The 22140-nt window shown below is 36.0% G+C and overlaps 2 protein-coding genes across 10 annotated transcripts in view; both read left to right on the top strand.

Moving 5' to 3' along the window:
* The window catches only part of prr5a (proline rich 5a (renal)), a 46797-nt gene extending 33376 nt beyond the window's left edge, over positions 1–13421 (top strand). Inside the window, exon 10 of the mRNA XM_061894189.1 lies at positions 51–13421. Coding sequence (XP_061750173.1) covers positions 51–325 — 275 coding nt within the window. The 3' untranslated portion in view covers positions 326–13421. The remainder of the gene's footprint in view (positions 1–50) is intronic.
* A 2912-nt stretch (positions 13422–16333) lies between these two features.
* Positions 16334–22140, top strand: part of LOC133549082 (transmembrane protein 60-like) — a 78349-nt gene continuing 72542 nt past the window's right edge. The window contains exons 1-4 of one of the 9 annotated variants that reach the window (XM_061894197.1): positions 16334–16500; positions 17020–17078; positions 17583–17642; positions 17753–18865. In XM_061894197.1, coding sequence (XP_061750181.1) covers positions 17858–18262 — 405 coding nt within the window. In that variant the 5' untranslated portion in view covers positions 16334–16500; positions 17020–17078; positions 17583–17642; positions 17753–17857 and the 3' untranslated portion in view covers positions 18263–18865. Of the gene's footprint in view, positions 16501–16543; positions 17079–17582; positions 18866–22140 lie in introns of those variants that run through there. The other 8 variants (XM_061894195.1, XM_061894198.1, XM_061894196.1 and 5 more) reach the window with 8 other exon arrangements.

Below are 22140 nucleotides of genomic sequence, written 5' to 3' on the forward strand. Positions count from 1 at the left end.
CAGTCGCCCTCGCCGCCGACGCACTCAGGTTCTGATGATTTGACTCGCAGGCGCCGCCTCCTCCGACCTGCCGCTGTCCTCGCCGTCCATCCTCGAGCTGCGCTCGTCCGGAGCGCTGCACGGAACCGAGGCCACGACCACCATGACCGACCTAGGCAAGGCGGCCTCCTGCACGCCGCCCAGCGAGTCGTCCAGCCCAGACACCATCATCGGACAGGTGCTCGAGTCCACCGACTCCGACTCAGACGGGATATTTATTGATTTTCCTTCTCGTTCCTCGGAGGCTCTGGGCTACGCTCGCGAAAGCAGGCAGAGCACCGTGTAGCTAAACCACACACACAAACACACACACACACTCCTCTTTCCGTCCTTCTGGGGACCTCTGAAAAATGCCTCCCTCTTTAGGACCACCCTTTCTAGATATATACAGATTAATATTGACAACATTAATGATATATACACACTACGCAAACATAAAAAAATATATTTGGAATTTCACAAGAAAAAGGTCACAATTTCACAAGAAAAACTTAAAATCTTGGCACTGTTATTATAAAAGTCATCATTTTACTCAACACAAGTCAAGATTTTACAAGAAAAACTGAAAATTTGTGCAATGTTATGATAAAAGTTGGAATTTAACTCTAACAGTCGCAATTTGACAAGAAAAGCTTCACGTTTTGGCAACTTTATGAAAAGAGTCGTAATTTTACCCGACAAAAGTCAAAATTTGATAAGAAAACTTTGAAATTTGCAATGGTTTTCCGTATTGGGATCATGATTTATGTCCTAACTTGTTCACACCGCCTCATATGGAAGCTACTTTTCCCTGTTGATGTCTCAAAAATGGTAAAAAAACAAGAACAAACACACACACACACAAACTTGTATTTCCGACCTTCTGGGGACCTCTGAAAAATGCCTCCCTCTTTAGGGCCACCCTTTCTAGATATATACAGATTAATATTGACAACATTAATAATTTATACACACTATGCAAACATAAAAAAATATATTTAGAATTTCACAAGAAAAAGGTCACAATTTCACAAGAAAAAATTTAAATCTTGGCATTGTTACTATAAAAGTCGTCATTTTACTCTACACAAGTCAAGGTTTTACAAAAAAAACTGAACATTTTTGCAATGTTATGATAAAAGTTGGCATTTAACTTTTAACAGTTGCAATTTGACAAGAAAAGCTTAACGTTTTGGCAACTTTATGAAAAGAGTCCTAATTTTACCCGACAAAAGTCAAAATTTGATAAGAAAACTTTGAAATTTGCAATTGTTTTCCGTATTGGGACCAAGATTTTTGTCCTAACTTGTTCACACCTCATATGGAAGCTACTTTTCTTTCTTGATGTCTCAAAAAGGGTAGAAAAACAAGAACCCACACACACACAAACTTGTATTTCCGACCTTCTGGGGACCTCTGAAAAATGCCTCCCTCTTTAGGACCATCCTTTCCAGATATATACACATTAATATTGATAACATTAATAATATATACACACTACGCAAATATAAAAAAATATATTTGGAATTTCACAAGAAAAAGGTCACAATTTCACAAGAAAAACTTAAAATCTTGGCATTGTTACTATAAAAGTCGTCATTTTACTCTACACAAGTCAAGGTTTTACAAGAAAAACTGAACATTTGTGCAATGTTATGATAAAAGTTGGAATTTAACTCGAACAGTCGCAATTTTACAAGAAAAGCTTAACATTTTGGCAATTTTATGAAAAGAGTCGTAATTTTACCCGACAAAAGTCAAAATTTGATAAGAAAACTTTGAAATTTGCAATGGTTTTCCGTATTGGGATCATGATTTATGTCCTAACTTGTTCACACCGCCTCATATGGAAGCTACTTTTCCCTCTTGATGTCTCCAAAAGGGTAGAAAAAGAAGAACACACACACACACAAACTTGTATTTCCGACCTTCTGGGGACCTCTGAAAAATGCCTCCCTCATTAGGACCATCCTTTCTAGATATATACAGATTAATATTGACAACATTAATAATTTATACACACTATGCAAACATAAAAAAATAGATTTAGAATTTCACAAGAAAAAGGTCACAATTTCACAAGAAAAAATTTAAATCTTGGCATTGTTACTATAAAAGTCGTCATTTTACTCTACACAAGTCAAGATTTTACAAGAAAAACTGAAAATTTGTGCAATGTTATGATAAAAGTTGGAATTTAACTCTAACAGTCGCAATTTGACAAGAAAAGCTTCACGTTTTGGCAATTTTATGAAAAGAGTCCTAATTTTACCCTACAAAAGTCAAAATTTGATAAGAAAACTTTGAAATTTGCAATTGTTTTCCGTATTGGGACCAAGATTTTTGTCCTAACTTGTTCACACCTCATATGGAAGCTACTTTTCTTTCTTGATGTCTCAAAAAGGGTAGAAAAACAAGAACACACAGACACACAAACTTGTATTTCTGACCTTCTGGGGACCTCTGAAAAATGCCTCCCTCTTTAGGGCCACCCTTTCTAGAAATATACAGATTAATATTGATAACATTAATAATTTATACACACTATGCAAACATAAAAAAATATATTTGGAATTTCACAAGAAAAAGGTCACAATTTCACAAGAAAAACTTAAAATCTTGGCATTGTTACTATAAAAGTCGTCATTTTACTCTACACAAGTCAAGGTTTTACAAGAAAAACTGAACATTTGTGCAATGTTATGATAAAAGTTGGAATTTAACTTGAACAGTCGCAATTTGACAAGAAAAGCTTAACATTTTGGCAATTTTATGAAAAGAGTCGTAATTTTACCCGACAAAAGTCAAAATTTGATAAGAAAACTTTGAAATTTGCAATGGTTTTCCGTATTGGGATCATGATTTATGTCCTAACTGGTTCACACCTCTTCATAAGGAAGCTACTTTTCCCTCTTGATGTCTCCAAAAGGGTAGAAAAACAAGAACCCACACACACACAAACTTGTATTTCCGACCTTCTGGGGACCTCTGAAAAATGCCTCCATCTTTACGACCATCCTTTCCAGATATATACAGATTAATATTGATAACATTAATAATATATACACACTACGCAAATATAAAAAAATATATTTGGAATTTCACAAGAAAAAGGTCACAATTTCACAAGAAAAACTTAAAATCTTGGCATTGTTACTATAAAAGTCGTGATTTTACTCTACACAAGTCAAGGTTTTACAAGAAAAACTGAACATTTGTGCAATGTTATGATAAAAGTTGGAATTTAACTTGAACAGTCGCAATTTGACAAGAAAAGCTTAACATTTTGGCAATTTTATGAAAAGAGTCGTAATTTTACCCGACAAAAGTCAAAATTTGATAAGAAAACTTTGAAATTTGCAATGGTTTTCCGTATTGGGATCATGATTTATGTCCTAACTGGTTCACACCTCTTCATAAGGAAGCTACTTTTCCCTCTTGATGTCTCCAAAAGGGTAGAAAAACAAGAACCCACACACACACAAACTTGTATTTCCGACCTTCTGGGGACCTCTGAAAAATGCCTCCATCTTTAAGACCATCCTTTCCAGATATATACAGATTAATATTGATAACATTAATAATATATACACACTACGCAAATATAAAAAAATATATTTGGAATTTCACAAGAAAAAGGTCACAATTTCACAAGAAAAACTTAAAATCTTGGCATTGTTACTATAAAAGTCGTGATTTTACTCTACACAAGTCAAGGTTTTACAAGAAAAACTGAACATTTGTGCAATGCTATGATAAAAGTTGGAATTTAACTCGTACAGTCGCAATTTTACAAGAAAAGCTTAACATTTTGGCAATTTTATGACGAGAGTCGTAATTTTACCCAGAAAAAAGTCACAATTTTATAAGAAAACTTTGAAATTTTGGCAATATTATAATAATGATCAATCAATCAATCAATGTTTATTTATATAGCCCTAGATCACGAGTGTCTCAAAGGGCCGCACAAGCCCCAACGACATTCTCGGTTCAGATCCCACATCAGGGTAAGGAAAAACTCAACCCAATGGGACAATGAGAAACCTTGGAGAGGACCGCAGATGTGGGGACCTCCCCCCTCTAGTGCGACCGTAATTTTACTTGGCAAAATGACGACAAAAGTCATTTTTTTACCCCAACAATGTCACTATTTTACAGGAACAACAAGAACGTTGGCAAAATTGTGATAAAAGTCAGAATTTTACATGACAAATGTTTCCATTTTGCATTAAAAATTAATAATTTTACATAAAAACGTAATAATTTTATGAGAAAATATCGCAGTATTACAGAAAGAGAAAGAATATGAGAAATTGTTCCCAATTTTATAGGAAAGAAGTCGACACATTGTGAGAAAAAGACCGCTTTTGGTTATTTTTTTGTTTGTAATTACTTTTTAATTGTCATTACTTACTTCCAAGTTATTACAGTATGTCTCTATATACATATTTATTTAGATTTTTTTGTTGGTTTTTATTTTGGCCAAAGGGGGGCGCATTTCATTTTCTTGCACACACTTGTTCTTTCATATGTTGACCATAGGGGGCGGGGGGCACTTTTAAAAGCAACACACAGTCAATGTGAAAAATCTTTCCTTTTTGGGACCAGCCTCATTTTGATAGATAAATGAGAGATTCTCCATTAGATGCAATGTTATTGGGACCATGATTTGTGTCATCACTTGTTCACACCTCCTCATATGGAAGCTACTTTTCCTTGTTGATGTCTCAAGAAGGTTAGAAAAACAAACACACACACACACACACACACACACTTAATCTTTGTGAGTACATTTCTTTTGTCCTCCATCCATTTATCCTGCTTCATGCCAGTGGTGTCATGCTAAATTGTTTTCAGACTAAATACTTAAACTCATTTAGGATTTATGCCGATTTCCGCAAAAATTTGTGGATTTTTTCGCCACAGAAAGAATGTGAATTTGGTGAAAATCTGGATAAATGTGCACATTGGGATTGTCCAGTTAGAAACAAAAACACGTCTCTAAATTTTGTGTATTTTTTTCCTTGTAAATTAAACTTTTTGTTATTTAAGTTTTTCCTTTCCGATAAAACACAACTTTTTCATCTCAAAATTTGCTTTATAACAAGTAGGGGAAAAAATATAATTGGAAATACATCCTTTATTTCAAAAAAAAAAAAAAGAATGCTTTTATTATAAAAATTAGAAAATCACAATATTGCAAGACATTTTTTTAAAGAAAAGAAAGATTATTTAAACAATTGAAAATATATGCTTGATTTAAAAACCTACAAAATCAGGCTTTTATGAAAATTTTAATATTTTATTGCCAAAGTAATAATGCGGATTTGGTGAAGATCTGGATAAAAGTGCCCATTGGGATTGTCCAGTTAGAAACAAAAACAAGGCTCTAAATTTTGTGTATTTTTTTCCTTTTAAATTAAACTTTTTTTTATTTACGTTTTTTTCTTTCCGGTAAACTTTTTCATCTCAAAATTTGCTTTACAACAAGTAGGAGAAAAAAATATAATTGGAAATACATCCTTTATTTGAAAAAAAAAAAAAAAAAAAGGATGCTTTTACTATGAAAATTTAAAAATCAAAATTTTGCAAGACTTTCTTTTTAAAGAAAAGAAAGATTATTCAAACAATTGAAAATACGTTCTTTTTTTTAAATCCAAGAAAACCAGGCTTCATCTGGATGAAATCGCCCATTGAAAATGTCCAGTTAGAAGAAAAAAATAATTTCTCAAAATTTTGTGTATATTTTCCTTTTAAATTAAAAAATAAATAAAACATTTTTTTTTCATCTCAAAAGGTGCTTTACAACAAGTAGGAACAAATGTAAAATTGGAAATAAATTATTTGTTTGAACAACAACAACAAAAAAATCATGCTATTATTATGTAAATGAAAAAAATACAATTTTGCAAGACATTGGAAAGAGAAGAAATATTTAAACAATTGAAAATGCATTCTTTATTCAAAAAACAAGAAAATCAGGCTTTTATGAAAATGCACAGAGAGGAAAACTAATTATATTTAATATTTTTTGCCTAAGAAACAATGCAGGTTAAAAGTGCCCATTCGGATTATCCACTTAGAAAAAAAAAAATTATGTCTTTAAGTTTTGTGTATTTTCCTTTTAGATAAAAAAAAAAAAAAGTTTTTCTGTTCCAATAAAACAAAAATTTTTCATCTCAAAATTTGAATACACGTTTTATAACTAATAGAAAAAAAAATGTATAATTGGAAATACATTCTTTATTTGAAAAAAAAAATATATATATATATATAACAAAACTTTGAAATTTTGGCAATATTATAATAATGATCAATCAATCAATCAATGTTTATTTATATAGCCCTAGATCACGAGTGTCTCAAAGGGCTGCACAAGCCCCAACGACATCCTCGGTTCAGATCCCACATCAGGGCAAGGAAAAACTCAACCCAATGGGGCAATGAGAAGCCTTATATATATATATTGTTTTATTTTGAAAATATGAAGCCCATGTACCACAGTTTGATTGAATTTTAAAAACTGGAAATAGTCTTTATTTATTTTTTAAAATGCAGAAACGCATACTAAAAACACAATTTTGCAAGACATCCTTTATGAAAAAATATGAAGAAAAATTATTTTAAAAAATTGGAAATACATTGATTATTTTAGAAAAATCCAGAAGTTCACGGTTTAAATTAAAAAAAAAAAGAGGAAGAAAAATGTTTGGCGATACGTTCTTTATGACGATTGGAGATACATGCTTTTGTAAAAAAAATGTCAATAACCGTATTTTTCGGAGTATAAGTCGCTCCGGAGTATAAGTCGCACCTGCCGAAAACGCATAATAAAGAAGGAGAAAGACATATATAAGTCGCACTGGAGTATAAGTCGCATTTTTGGGGGAAATTTATTTGATAAAACCCAACACCAAGAATAGACATTTGAAAGGCAATTTAAAATAATTAAAGAATAGTGAGTCATTCAAATAACTATAACATATAGAACATGCTATACCTTTACCAATCAATCTTTCACTCCTAATCGATAAATCCCATGAAATCTTATACGTCTAGTCTATTACGACAATGTTTTTCAACCACTGTGCCGCGGCACACAAGTGTGCCGTAAGATATTGTCTTTTGTGCCGTGGGAAATGATGCAACTTCACCTAATTGGTCCAAAAAATATTTTTTTTTGCAAATGAATAATTATAATCTGCTAATACTGTGCCGTTCCTGAGTGTCCGTGCTGTGTAGAACTTGGCCGTAGAGCTGTGATCCCAATATGCAGACCACAGCGTGCAGGTAAAAAAAAAGGTATGTAACGCTTAAGCCAAAAATGAAGAAAAAGGAAAAGGCAATAAAGCATAGGGATGGCTGTGTAAACCTGAACTGGTTACAAAGTAAACAGAAACAGAATGCTGGACGACAGCAAAAACTTGCGGCGTGTGGAGCAGAGACGGACGACGTCCACAAATTACAAACCCCGTTTCCATAGGAGTTGGGAAATTGTGTTAGATGTAAATATAAACGGAATACAATGATTTGCAAATCATTTTCAACCCATATTCAGTTGAATGCACTACAAAGACAAGATATTTGATATTCAAACTGATAAACTTTTTTTTTTTTTTGCAAATAATAATCATCTTAGAATTTCATGGCTGCAACACGTGCCAAAGTAGTTGGGAAAGGGCATGTTCACCACTGTGTTACATCAAATTTTCTTTTAACAACACTCAAAAAACGTTTGGGAACTGAGGAGACAAATTTTTTAAGATTTTCAGGTGGAAATCTTTCCCATTCTTGCTTAAGTTGTTCATCTCTGTTGTCGTATTTTAGGCTTCAAAATTTTCAGTGGGAGACAGGTCTGGACTACTTTTACTATGACGCCAAGCTGTTGTAACACGTGGGTGGCATTGTCTTGCTGAAATAAGCAGGGGCGTCCATGGTAACGTTGCTTGAATGGCAACATATGTTGCTCCAAAACCTGTATGTACCTTTCGGCATTAACGGTGCCTTCACAGATGTGTAAGTTACCCATGCCTTGGGCACTAATTCACCCCCATACCGTCACAGATGCTGGCTTTTGAACTTTGCGCCTATAACAATCCGGATGGTTCTTTTCCGCTTTGTTCCCGAGGACACAAATGTCCATAGTTTCCAAAAACAATTCGAAATGCGGACTCGTCAGACCACAGAAGACTTTTCCAGTTTGCATCAGTCCATCTTAAGATGATCTCGGGCCCAGAGGAGCCGGCGGCGTTTCTGGATGTTGTTGATAAATGGCTTTTGCTTTGCATAGTAGAGCTATAAAGTAAAAAAGGTGCGGGGAATAGCGCTCAAAGAAGACATAAAACTGCTAAAGTGCTACACACTGTAAAACACCAACAAACTCAAAATAAGGCACGAGGAGGACCTGGTGGAGTTTCATCTTTTAACGTTTTCTGCCGGTGGTGTGCCTGCGGATTTTTAAATGGAAAAAAATGTGCCTTGTCTCAAAAAAGGTTGAAAAACACTGTCTTACGTGAACGAGCTAAATAATATTATTTGATATTTTACGGTAATGTGTTAATAATTTTAAATATAAGTCGCTCCTGAGTATAAGTCGCCAAACTATGAAAAAAAAACCGCGACTTATAGTCCGAAAAATACGGTAATTAAAAAAAATCACAAAATTTGGAGGTTTTTTTTGCAAAATCTAAAAAAATTCTTTGTATTTTAAGAAATGGGGATGCTTTGATAAAAAACAAAAGGACACCACTTTTAAATATTTATAAAAACCAAAAAGCTTTACAATATTTGAAGAGGCATCCTTTTTATCACCTATGATTCATCAAATTTGCGGGCATAAAAACACTTGGAAAAACACGCTTTATAGGAGGAAATATTTGGAGATACTTGCTTTATTAGAAAAAAAAAATATATATATATATATGTATGTATATATGTATATTGGCACCCAAACAAAGAAAACATGACCACTTTGGCTGAAGTCATGCTTATTTGTCATTTATTTTATGTTCACGTGTGACTTATCGGTACTAAAATAGCAAAGTGAGGATTGTTTGAATCCTTCAAATGAATGTAAAACGACCACAACCTTTCCTACTTTCTCATCATGCCTGACTTAAAGTCATGGGCAAAAGTTCACATACACTTGCAAAAGCCAGAATGTCATGGTTGTCTTGAGTTTCCAATCATTTCTACGACTCTTGTTTTTTTTTTTTGCGATGGAGTGATTGGAGCACATACTTGTTGGTCACGAAAAAAATGACATCTATTAAACAAGACGAGAGACGGAATTAATTTGGCTCAATTGAGGAGAAAACGTGTGGACCTGTCACCTCTTACAGCAGGGGTCGGGAACCTTTTTGGCTGAGAGAGCCATGAAAGCTAAATATTTTAAAATGTCTACCCGTAGGAGCCATGTAATATTTCCATCCATCCATCCATTTTCTACCGCTTATTCCCTTAGGGCAGGGGTGCCCATTACGTCGATCGCGAGCGGGTGTGTCAGTCGATCTCCAGCCAGGCTTTTGAAAAAAAATAGACTTAAAAATTAGTGATCATCAATCTTCACCAAGACGTCACTTAAATGACATTCACGGTACCGGAGGGTCTTGTGAGATGACGCTGGCTGCTGCAAGATCATTATTATGAAAATATGACCGAGAGGAAGGCGAGAAACACTTTTTATTTCAACAGACTCTCGCGCCGTACCTTCCGTCAAAACTCTAAAGGCCGACTGCACATTTCCTATCTTCACAATAAAAGCCCTGCTTCATGCTGCCTGCGCTAACTAAACACAGAGTCTCGGAAAACTGGCGTGCACAAGCGATCCCTCCGATCTACAAGGGAGGGGGGGGACATAGGAGAAAAAAGAAAAGAAGCGGCAGATCAACTGGTCTAAAAAGGAGATCTATTTAAAGGCTAGAGTATACAGATGAGTTTTAAGGTGAGACTTAAATGCTTCTACTGAGGTGGCATCTCGAACTGTTACCGGGAGGGCATTCCAGAGTACTGGAGCCCGAACGGAAAACGCTCTATAGCCCGCAGACTTTTTTTGGGCTCTAGGAATCACTAATAAGCCGGAGTCTTTTGAACGTTCAAAGAAGACGTTTCGTAAAACAGTAGAAAAAGGAAGTCGCCCAGAGGGGACTCTGGTCCTGCCTCCTCCTGTTTCAATCAATCAATCAATCAATGTTTATTTATATAGCCCCAAATCACAAATGTCTCAAAGGACTGCACAAATCATTACGACTACAACATCCTCGGAAGAACCCACAAAAGGGCAAGGAAAACTCACACCCAGTGGGCAGGGAGAATTCACATCCAGTGGGACGCCAGTGACAATGCTGACTATGAGAAACCTTGGAGAGGACCTCAGATGTGGGCAACCCCCCGCCCCCCTCTAGGGGACCGAAAGCAATGGATGTCGAGCGGGTCTAACATGATACTGTGAAAGTTCAATCCATAGTGGCTCCAACACAGCCGCGAGAGTTCAGTTCAAAGCAGATCCAAGACAGCAGCGAGAGTCCCGTCCACAGGAAACCATCCCAAGCGGAGGCGGATCAGCAGCGTAGAGATTTCCCCAACTGATACACAGGCGAGCGGTCCATCCTGGGTCTCGACTCTGGACAGCCAGTACTTCATCCATGGTCATCGGACCGGACCCCCTCCACAAGGGAGGGGGGGGACATAGGAGAAAAAATAAAAGAAGCGGCAGATCAACTGGTCTAAAAAGGAGGTCTATTTAAAGGCTAGAGTATACAGATGAGTTAAATGTTTCTACTGAGGTGGCATCTCGGACTGTTACCGGGAGGGCATTCCAGAGTACTGGAGCCCGAACAGAAAACGCTCTATAGCCCGCAGACTTTTTTTGGGGCTCTAGGAATCACTAATAAGCCGGAGTCTTTTGAACGTTCAAAGAAGACGTTTCGTAAAACAGTAGAAAAAGGAAGTCGCCTAGAGGGGACTCTGGTCCGGCCTCTTCCTCGCATCCACAGTCCTTGGGAAAGACAATATATTTGAAACGTTGACACAAAGCTGGCATGCAGGATGTTTGTTTTTCGTTAGTTTTTCTTTATTTTGCTCTTTTCGCCAATGCTAAAAAAAAAAAAGTTAATTTTTTAGATCTAAATATACTCCTCCCCTCTTAACCACGCCCCCCCAATCCCTCAAAGACCAACTCCTTGGTCTTTGACTTTGGGAGGCCGAGTCCAAGGTCCCAACCTATTGTGATCGAGGGAGTCGAGGTACAGATCGTGGACTCATTCAAGTACCTCGGTGGGGAGGGGGGACTATAAGCTGGACTGGACTCTCAACACGGACCACTTGTCTAGGAAAGGACCAAGCAGGCTCTACTTCCTGAGGAGGCTGCGATTTTTCAACATCTGTAAAAAACTCTCGTGGATGTAGTACCAGTCTGTGGTTGCCAGTGTTCTGTACTACATGGTCACTACTGCCTAGTTTCTTTTGTAATATTCTTATTTGACTGTTGTATTATGATATGACATAATGGTTAGAGTTTCCGCCCTTAGTTCGGTAGGTTGTGAGTTCAAACCCCAGCCGAGTCATACCAAAGACTATAAAAATGGGAGCTGTTGCCTCCCTGCTTGGTATTCAGCATCAAAGTTTGGAATTGGGGGTTAAATCACCATAAATGATTCCCGGGCGTGACCACTCCTGCTGCTCACTGCTCCCCTCACTTCCCAGTGGGTGATCAAATCATTGGTACTTTAACCTTATATTTTTATTCTCATTGTTTATTTTTATTTTTATTCTTGTTGTAATATTTTCTATTTTGTTCGCCCCCCCCCCCCACGACACCAAAGGGAATTAGTGGTAGAAAATGGATGGTTTCCATTTATACCCCCATTATTTAGTTTTTGAATTCGATCCCAACTCTGTACACTGCTGCAGGAATTTTAATTCCATCCATCCATCCATCCATTCATAATAATCCCCTCAATTCCCCCCCAAAAATGTATGAACTCACTGGAAAATAAAGGCCATATTACATACATCCATAAACGTGGATCCCCACCATACTTGACGGTAGGAGTGGTGTTCCTGGGATTAAAGGCCTGACACCTTTTCTCCTCCAAACACATTTATAAATAAATGATAAATGGGTTGTACTTGTATAGCGCTACCTTCAAGGTACTCAAAGGGCTTTGACACTACTTCCACATTTACCCACTGATGGAGGGAGCTGCCATGCAAGGCGCTAACCAGCACCCATCAGGAGCAAGGGTGAAGTGTCTTGCTCAGGACACAACGGATGTGACGAGGTTGGTACTAGGTGGGGATTGAACCAGGGACCCTCCGGTTGCACACGGCCACTCTTCATTTCTGGCTCCATTTTTGTTTCATTGAACATCAGATGGACAAAGATAAGACTTTCTGGCGGAAAGTTCCGTCGTCAGATGAAACAAAAATTGAAAAAAACCAAACAAATTTAGCTGAACGGCACCCATTTTGTCAAGCGGAGTGGTCAAAGATTCAAACCAGAAGCTTGTGAATTCCGTAATGTTTTCAGACCAACTTGGCGATGCGATTTGAATGTGTTGTTTTTAGATTGGTCTCTCCAAAGCTTTGGTATAAATTGCAAAATACCTATTCTGTTCCGGGTGATCATTTAAACTCAGTTTATGTGTCATCAAAAGAACTTGGGATTGACCAGTACCTTAGAATCCCTTGGAGGAACTTCTGGTTCAAACGCAACAATGGCTACCAAAAGCGCCTTATTGTAGTGAAACTTGCCAAGGGACATGTAAGCAAATATTAACATTGCTGTGTGTATACTTTTAACCCATAATATTTCATAAAAGAAGCAAACTTCATGAATGCTTATTGTGACCAACCAGTACGTGCTCCAATCACTCTATCACAAAAAAATAAGAGTTTTAGAAATGATTGGAAACTCAAGACAGCCATGACATCATGTTCTTTACAAGTGTATGTAAACTTTTGACCACTTCTTTCCATTGAAGCCATGTGGGCTAATGAACTGTTGACATGTATTTTAATGCTCGTAGGCTTTTTAGATGGTCTTTTTTTCCCCCCCTGCTTTATACAAACAAAACTTCTTTTTTTTTAATATTGTTTACATTTGAAAGACAATTGTACTGAATGTTGTCTCACACACTGTCCTTTTGCACCTTGTAGGACGTACACAAGTGCATTGTGGGTTGTCTCAGACAGCTCCCGGTCATGAAATGAATCTGTGTTTTCTTAATAAGGGCTTTTTTAAAGAATTGTTTTTTTTTTTAGAAAATAAGGAGAAAAAAAAAATGTTTTACCTAAAGCTTTTTGTACGTTACTTTTTTGGGACAATCTGTACGGAATTGTACTTTGTATTCTTTTGTTATACGGGCCCAGTGGAAATAGGTTTGAATAAATTGTCAAATGCTGTTTGTTATTTGTGTATGTCTCCGTAACTTTAGGTGGGGGGGGAAAAAATAAGTTTATTTTTGTGGGTGAGCTGGAGCCTATCCCAGCTGATTTTAGGGTGAGATCATTAACACTTAAGGAACATTTGGAGTATCTAATTAGCTTAGCATGAGGGAGGAAACTCACGCTAAATATTTTATTCATTTTTAAATTCAAAGGCGCACCTTTTTGAGACTTTAAGCTCTCATTTTTACCCTTATTTTCTATTTTATTGTGTGAATGCTCCAAAACACAAATGGTTTTCTACACCAAAATTCATCTATTTATTAAACTTCTTTTACAGGTTTTGGCCCCTCTACCGTCCACATTTTTCACCCAATTCAAATTGTCCAACTTCAAACTGTTCAGCCTACTCGGGAATCGCGGGTTTTCAAGTGAAAATTTAAAAAAAATTCCTAAAATTCCAGATTTTCCAGGACATTTTTTCACATTCAAAATGAATTTTTCAATCCATTTCCACATTTTTTTCAACAGATTTAAATCAATCAATCAATCAATGTTTACTTATATAGCCCTAAATCACTCGTGTCTCAAAGGGCTGCACAAACCACTACGACATCCTCGGTAGGCCCACATAAGGGCAAGGAAAACTCACACCCAGTGGGACGTCGGTGACAATGATGACTATGAGAACCTTGGAGAGGAGGAAAGCAATGGATGTGGAGCGGGTCTAACATGATACTGTGAAAGTTCAATCCATAATGGATCCAACACAGTCGCGAGAGTCCAGTCCAAAGCGGATCCAACACAGCAGCGAGAGTCCCGTTCACAGCGGAGCCAGCAGGAAACCATCCCAAGCGGAGGCGGATCAGCAGCGCAGAGATGTCCCCAGCCGAGCAGTACATGGCCACCGGATCGGACCGGACCCCCTCCACAAGGGAGAGTGGGACATAGGAGAAAAAGAAAAGAAACCACCTTCAAACTATTATTTTTCTAAGTTCAAAACAATTTCCAGGAATTCCCAGAATTCCCGTTTTTTCAAGCCATATTTCCACCCTTTTTCCTGGCGACTACTGCGCCCACATTTTTCAACCCACTTCAACCGTTCCAACGTCAAAACATTCCTCTTAATCAGGACCCCAAAAAAAAGTTGTATTATGAACTGGAAAAATTCCCAGTTTTCCCGAAATTCCAGGAATTCCGTGATACCATTTCCCATTTCAACATTTTACTATTATAAAATTTCTCGACTGATTTGAAAAATTCCAACACCAACTATTTCAACTCATTCAGAACATTATTATTATTTTTTTTTTTTTACCATTTTCAAAAAAATTCCCGCTTTACCCAAAATTCCCATTGAAATGAATGGGACATTCTTCAAAGTTCCACAACTCCCACATTTTTCATCTGATTCAAACTGTTCCAAAATAAAATAAATAAATAAAAATATTCAGCCTGTTTGGGAATTGTCTGCTCTCCTTCAACAATTCTATTTTTTATTTTTTTTCCAGGATTTCAGTTCAACTTCAGCATTGGAGCATTCACACGGAGTTCCTTCAGGAATAGTTTATTAGTATTATTAATACTATTGATCCAATTATTTTCAGTTTTTATTTATTCATAATTATTGTTTTATAATAATTATGAATACAAAAATATAATAACTTGTAAATGTATTTTAAATATTACTTCATAATAAAATTGTCTTTATATATTTTTGTACAATATTTTTATATGTTATTTTCTTAGATGTCGTTTTATTAGTTATTCTCAGCACTTTGTTTTGCAACGTCCTTGTGCATGAAAAGTGCTACAAAAATAAAAGTTTTGATTGATTGATTGATCAAACATGCTGAGGTGTTCAAATGAAGATTTGAAAACTATTAGTTAGAGTTTGGATTTGTAATAATTATAGCTAAACATTTTTAAGCTGTAAAGTCTGATTTTTAACGATTACATTTTTTATGACGTGCTTTTATTTTTCAAAGACGTACCTTGTACATCCTGTTTAGTTAGCCGGAACAAGCGCTGCTCCACTCAAACAAACAACGTTCCCCTCCAAATTAATCTTTTTTTCCCCCAAAATTTGTGTCGGACAGACTCTTCGTCAAAGGTCGGACGTTGAGATAAAAGTGGCGGTGACGCGATGTTTTTTTTGACAACTAGCAAAGTTACGTTAATAATAATAATTATAGATATACAAATATAATTTGTAAAATTATCTTAAATATAATACTTTTTTTTTTTTTTACATTTTTATGTTATTTTCTTAGATGTCGTTTTATTAGTTATTCTCAGCATTTTGTGTTGCAACTTCCTTGTGCATGAAAAGGCTTACATAAATAAAAGTTGTGATTGATTGATTAAACATGCCGAGGTGTTCAAATGGAATATTTGACAACTAATATATACAACTTTTATTGTGTATAAATATAGCTAAACATTTTTTAAGCTGTAAAGTCTGATTTTAACGCTTCCATTTTTTTGACGTGCTTTTAATTTGAAAGACGTACCTTGTACATCCTGTTTAGTTAGCCGGAACAAGCGCAGCTCTACTCAAATAAACAACGTTCCCCTCCAAATAATTCATTTTTTTCCAAAATTTGTGTAAATATAATACAATTTATTATTTTAAAACATGTTTATGTTATTTTCTTAGACGTTTTTTTATTAGTTATTCTCCTCAGCACTTTGTGTTGCAACTTCCTTGCGCATGAAAAGGCTTACAAAAATAAATGTTTTGATTGATTGATTAAACAGGCTGAGGTGTTCAAATGGAAGATTTTACAGCCAATATATACAACTTTTATTGTGTATGATTATAGCTAAACATTTTTTAAGCTGTAAAGTCTGATTTTAACGCTTCCATTTTTTTGACATGCTTTTAATTTGAAAGACGGAACTTGTACATCCTGTTTAGTTAGCCGGAACAAGCGCTGCTAATCTAGCCACCTTTCACTGCTCCACTCAAACAAACAACGTTTCCCTCCAAATAACTCTTTTTTTTTTTTATTCTCCCAAATTTGTGTCGGACAGACTCTTTGTCAAAAGTCGGACGCTGAGATAAAAGTGGCGGCGACGCTTCTGGTGTGCTCGGTAAGACCGTTTAAGCGATGTTTTTTGACAACTTGCAAAGTTACGCTAATAATAATAATTATAGATTTAAAATATAATTTGTAAAAATATATCAAATATAATACAATTTATTTATTTTTTAATATTTGTTATGTTATTTTGTTAGACGTCGTTTTAGTTATCCTCCTCAGCGCTTTGTGTTGAAACTTCCTGTGCATGAAAAGGCTTACAAAAATAAAAGTTTTGATTGATTGATTAAACATGCTGAGGAGTTCAAATTGAAGATTTCACAACTAATGTATACAACTTTTATTTGGTATAATTATAGCTAAACATTTTAAAGCTGTAAAGTCTTATTTTTAAGGCTTAGATTTGTTTGACGTGCTTTTAATTTGAAAGACGTACTTTGTACTTTCTGTTTAGTAAGCCGACATAAGCACCGCGAAGCCAGCCACCTTTCACTGTTCGACTCAAACAAACAACGTTCCCCTCCAGATAACTCTTTTTTTTTTTTTCTTTCTCCAAATTTGTGTCGGACAGACTCTTCGTCAAAGGTCGGACGCTGAGATAAAAGTGGCGGCGTCGCTTCGGTGTGCTCGGTAAGACCGTTTTAGCGATGTTTTTTGACAACTAGCAAAGTTACGCTAATAATAATAATTATAGATTTAAAAATATAATTTGTAAAAATATTTCAAATATAATACAATTTATTTATTATTTTTTAACATTTTTATGTTATCTTGTTAGACGTCGTTTAATTAGTTATTCTCCTCAGCACTTTGTGTTGCAACTTCCCTGTGCATGAAAAGGCTTACAAAAATAAGTTTTAATTAATCAATTAAACATGCTAAGGTGTTCAAATTGAAAACTATACAACCAATGTATACAACTTTTATTGTGTATGATTATAGCTAAACACGTTTTAAGCTGTAAAGTCTGATTTTAACGCTTCCATTTTTTATGAGGTGCTTTTATTTTCCAAAGACGTACCTTGTACTTCCTGTTTAGTTAGCCGACACAAGCGCCACTGCTCCACTCAAACAAACAACGTTCCCCTCCAAATAAATCTTTTTTTTGTTTTTCTCCAAATTTGTGTCGGACAGACTCTTCGTCAAAGGTCGGACGCTGAGATAAAAGTGGCGGCGACGCTTCTGGTGTGCTCGGTAAGACCGTTTAAGCCATGTTTTTTGACAACTTACAAAGTTACGCTAGCATGCCAGATAGTTGACACTTGGCACAAGTCGCCATTTTTGTTATTCCTCCTGTTTTTAAGAGGAGTTTTTCTGTGACGGGGGCCCACAAACGAGCAGTGCGTCCTCACACCCGGCGTCGGCTTGTTAAGTTCCGCGTGTGTGCTCGTTGGCTCCCCGGCCCATAGATGAAGATGTCATTGGTCCAGCGAGTGTTCCTCTCCTGGGTCTTCAGCCTCCTCTTCCTCATCATGCTGGTCCTCAAACTGGACTCCAAGATCCACTGGAACTGGTTCCTCATCTTCCTCCCCGTCTGGACCTTGGACGCCGTCCTCCTGCTCATGGTGCTGGTCCAGCTGGTGGGCCGCTGCAAGCCGGACTTGGAGCCCAGGGAGGGCGAGCAGAGCCTGGCCAAGAAGATGTGGTACCTGGCGGCCCTCCTGCTCAAGCTGGCCTTCTGCGTCAGCCTGTGCTCCCGCCTGGAGAGGCTGACGGACGCATGGCTCAGCGTGGTGTGCGTGCCCCTCTGGGTGCTGTTGGCCGGGGCCCTGCTGGAGCTGGGACACAACGTCTTCCACCATCGGAGGGACTGAACCCTTCACTAATAAGACCGACTGACTCCACACTCCCACAGCCGTCATGGCTTTTATATCATCGACTTTGCTATTGTCCTCATCTTCCCTGTGGGTGTGGGTGACACACTATAAGCACTTTGCATTGGATTGCTCATTTATGTCCGCTCCCACATCAACACCCTGTTTCTCCGCTATTACACGTGTATTAAGGCCACACTGACAACAAAACAATACTACAAGTCCTAAAGATTAATTTGTCATTACCCAAAAAGTTAACATATTACAACAGGGGTGTAATATGTGTGTGGGGGCTCTATCCATCTATCCATCTATATACACACATATATATATATATATACATAGAGAGAGATATATAGATAGATGGATAGATAGATAGATAGATAGATATAGATGTATAGATACAGTGTGTGTGTATGTATATATATATATATATATATGTCTTAATTGGATAATCCAGAGAATAGTGCTCTCTACCGTGGTAGAGCGCAATATGTATGTTTGGGGAAAAATCACAACTGTTCTCAATCGTCAGGAGATTGAGGGAACCCCTCATGAAACAGTTCTGTAGAGATGAAGTAGTCTTGTGATTTTTTCCCCACACACACATATATATATATATATATATATATATATATATATATATATATATATATATATATATATATATATATATATATATATATATGTATCTGTGTGTATATATATATATATATATATACATGTGTGTGTGTATATATATATATATATATATATATATATGTATATGTATGAGGGGTTCCCTCAATCGTCAGGAGATTGAGGGAACCCCTCATGAAACAGTTCTGTAGAGATGAAGTAGTCTTGTGATTTTTTCCCCACACATATATATATATATATATATATATATATGTATGTGTATGTATGTATATAGATATATCTATGTAAATATATTTTTAGATGTATCTATACAGGTCTTTGAATATATATATATATATAAATGTTTAGATATATCTAAATATGTCCTTGTGTGTATATATATGTATATATATTACATATATATGGATATATACAGTATATATGTAGATATAGATATATATCTATACATATAGATATGTGTATATATACATGTATCTATATACTTATATATATATATATATATTAATATATATGTGTATGTATCTATATACGTGTGTAATATATACGTATATATATATATATATATATATATATATATATATATATACGTGTATGTATCTATATACGTGTGTAATATATACGTATATATATATATATATATATATATGTACCGTATTTCCTTGAATTGCCGCTGGTGCGCTAATTAATTTAAAATCTCTTCTCACTCCTGCGCTTACCAAAGGCATGCGGTAAAAGTAAGCATGCGCCAATTATTTTAAAACCTTTTCTCATGCAGTAAAAATTTGAGTGTGATGTAAACTTGGCCCTTCAATCCTACTGAGTAGCTCTTAATCTTCCCTTTTGGGCGATTTCAAATTACCGGTATTAAAATCAGCCTCCTCCATTTTGAAAATGATGACAGGGGAAGTGTCACGAGTTTGACCAGGCGGTAATACTAAGCATGCGCTAATTATTTTGGGAAGCGAGTTTGACCCGGCAGTAATTCAAGGCAGGCGCATACTGTATGCCCTGCGGCAATTCAAAGAAATATGGTATATATATATATATATATATATATGTGTGTGTGTATAGTTGAGGTTTCTGTGGTTTTTCCGTTATAAAGTAATCAATACTGGGGTAGAGCGGAATATACGTTAGGAAAAAACACAGAATAAAATTCCCTGACGAGCAGGGAAACCTGCGAAACAGGCTTGTAGGGATGATATAGCCGCTTTTTTCCCCCCTGACTTAACAAATTTTTGTGTGTGTGTGTGTGTGTGTGTGTGTGTGTGTTACGTTAGGAAAAAACACAGGCTATTTATCCCTACAAGCCTGTTTCACCTTGACTATATATATTTATATATATATATATTTTTTGTCCCCACAATTTGCCCGTCTGTATTTTTTTCTTCTTCTATCTTTCCCTCCCTGCTCTGGTTCGGCAGCTCCAAACACTGAATATATCCAAACATTTAATAAAAGGCAACTACAAATAAGGCAACATGAGAAGTATCTCACACTTCTCCTTTTGTAAAGACAATGTCTACAGCAGATATAGATCATCTACATCAGTAATGTCAAACTCATGGCCCGGGGGCCAGACTTGGCCCGTCGCATCATTTTGTGTGGCCCACAAAGGCCTGGAAATAATTTGCTTCAATAAAGTACTTTATCTTTTCTTACTAAATGTATTTGTTCTTTCCATTTTAACAGAAAACATAAAGGCAGGTACCGCATGACATAGGATACCTTTTAAAGTTTAATATTATCCAATATAGCAAAAAATATATGATCATACTTTCCAAACATTTTATTTTGTTAAAATACTTCAATTTCTGCTTGAATTATGGTTTTAGAGCAAGTTATCCATCAAATTGTACACTGTAAAAATGACAGTATGTTTGACTGTAAAATCCATCCATTTTCTACCGCTTGTCCCTTTTTGGGTGGCGGGGGGTGCTGGAGCCTATCTCAGCTGCATTCGGGCGGAAGGCGGACTACACCCTGGACAAGTCGCCCTCTCCTCAAAATGTGCAATCTTTTTTTTTACAGCATAATACCGTATTTTTCGGAGTATAAGTTGCACCTGCCGAAAATGCATGATAAAGAAGGCAAAAAACATATATAAGTCGCATTTTTGGGGCAAATTTATTTGATAAAACCCAACACCAAGAATAGACATTTGAAAGGTATTTTAAAATAAATAAAGAATAGTGAACAACAGGCTGAATAAGTACGATATATGACGCATATTGAGAAGGTGCCTGGTATGTTAACCTAACATATTATGGTAAGAGTCATTCAAATAACTATAACATATAGAACATGCTATACCTTTACCAAACAATCTTTCACTCCTAATCGATAAATCCCATGAAATCTTATACGTCTAGTCTCTTACGTGAATGAGCTAAATAATATTATTTGATATTTTGCGGTAATGTGTTAATAATTTCACACATACAGTAAGTCGCTCCTGAGTATAAGTCGCACCCCGAGCCAAACTATGAAAAAAACTGCGACTTATAGTCCGAAAAATACGATACTGTAAATTGACAATTCTGTGGACTGAGCTGCCGGTGTTATTACTGTGAGATCTATGGTTGTTATTGTTATCGTTTATGTTAAAACAGTTTTACGGTTTTAACTGCAAAAATTGGCAGCTCGGGTTGCCAGAATAAAACAACAACGATGGTAAAGTGTTTCCATTTATTGTAACATGTTGCAAAAAACACTACATTCTATAGTAAAATTATGGTGATTAAGTTGCATGTTTTTTACTGTAAAAATTATATATAATAATCGAATGTAGAGGAAAATTCATATATTGTGGTCGTGGTCGAATAGATAGATACCGTATTTTTCGGAGTATAAGTCGCACCTGCCGAAAACATTTATAAGTCGCATTTTTGGGGAAATTTATTTGATAAAACCCAACACCAAGAATAGACATTTGAAAGGCAATTTAAAATAAATAAAGAATAGGGAAGAACAGGCTGAATAAGTACGATATATGACGCATATTGAGAAGGTGCCTGGTATGTTAACGTAACATATTATGGTAAGAGTCATTCAAATAACTATAACATATAGAACATGCTATACCTTTACCAAACAATCTGTCACTCCTAATCGATAAATCCCATAAAATCTTATACGTCTAGTCTCTTACGTGAATAAGCTAAATAATATTGATATTTTACGGTAATGTGTTAATAATTTCACACATAAGTCGCTCCTGAGTATAAGTCGCACCCCCA

The sequence above is a fragment of the Nerophis ophidion genome, linkage group LG03 (assembly GCF_033978795.1).
Source record: "Nerophis ophidion isolate RoL-2023_Sa linkage group LG03, RoL_Noph_v1.0, whole genome shotgun sequence".
Taxonomy (NCBI): Eukaryota; Metazoa; Chordata; class Actinopteri; order Syngnathiformes; family Syngnathidae; genus Nerophis; species Nerophis ophidion.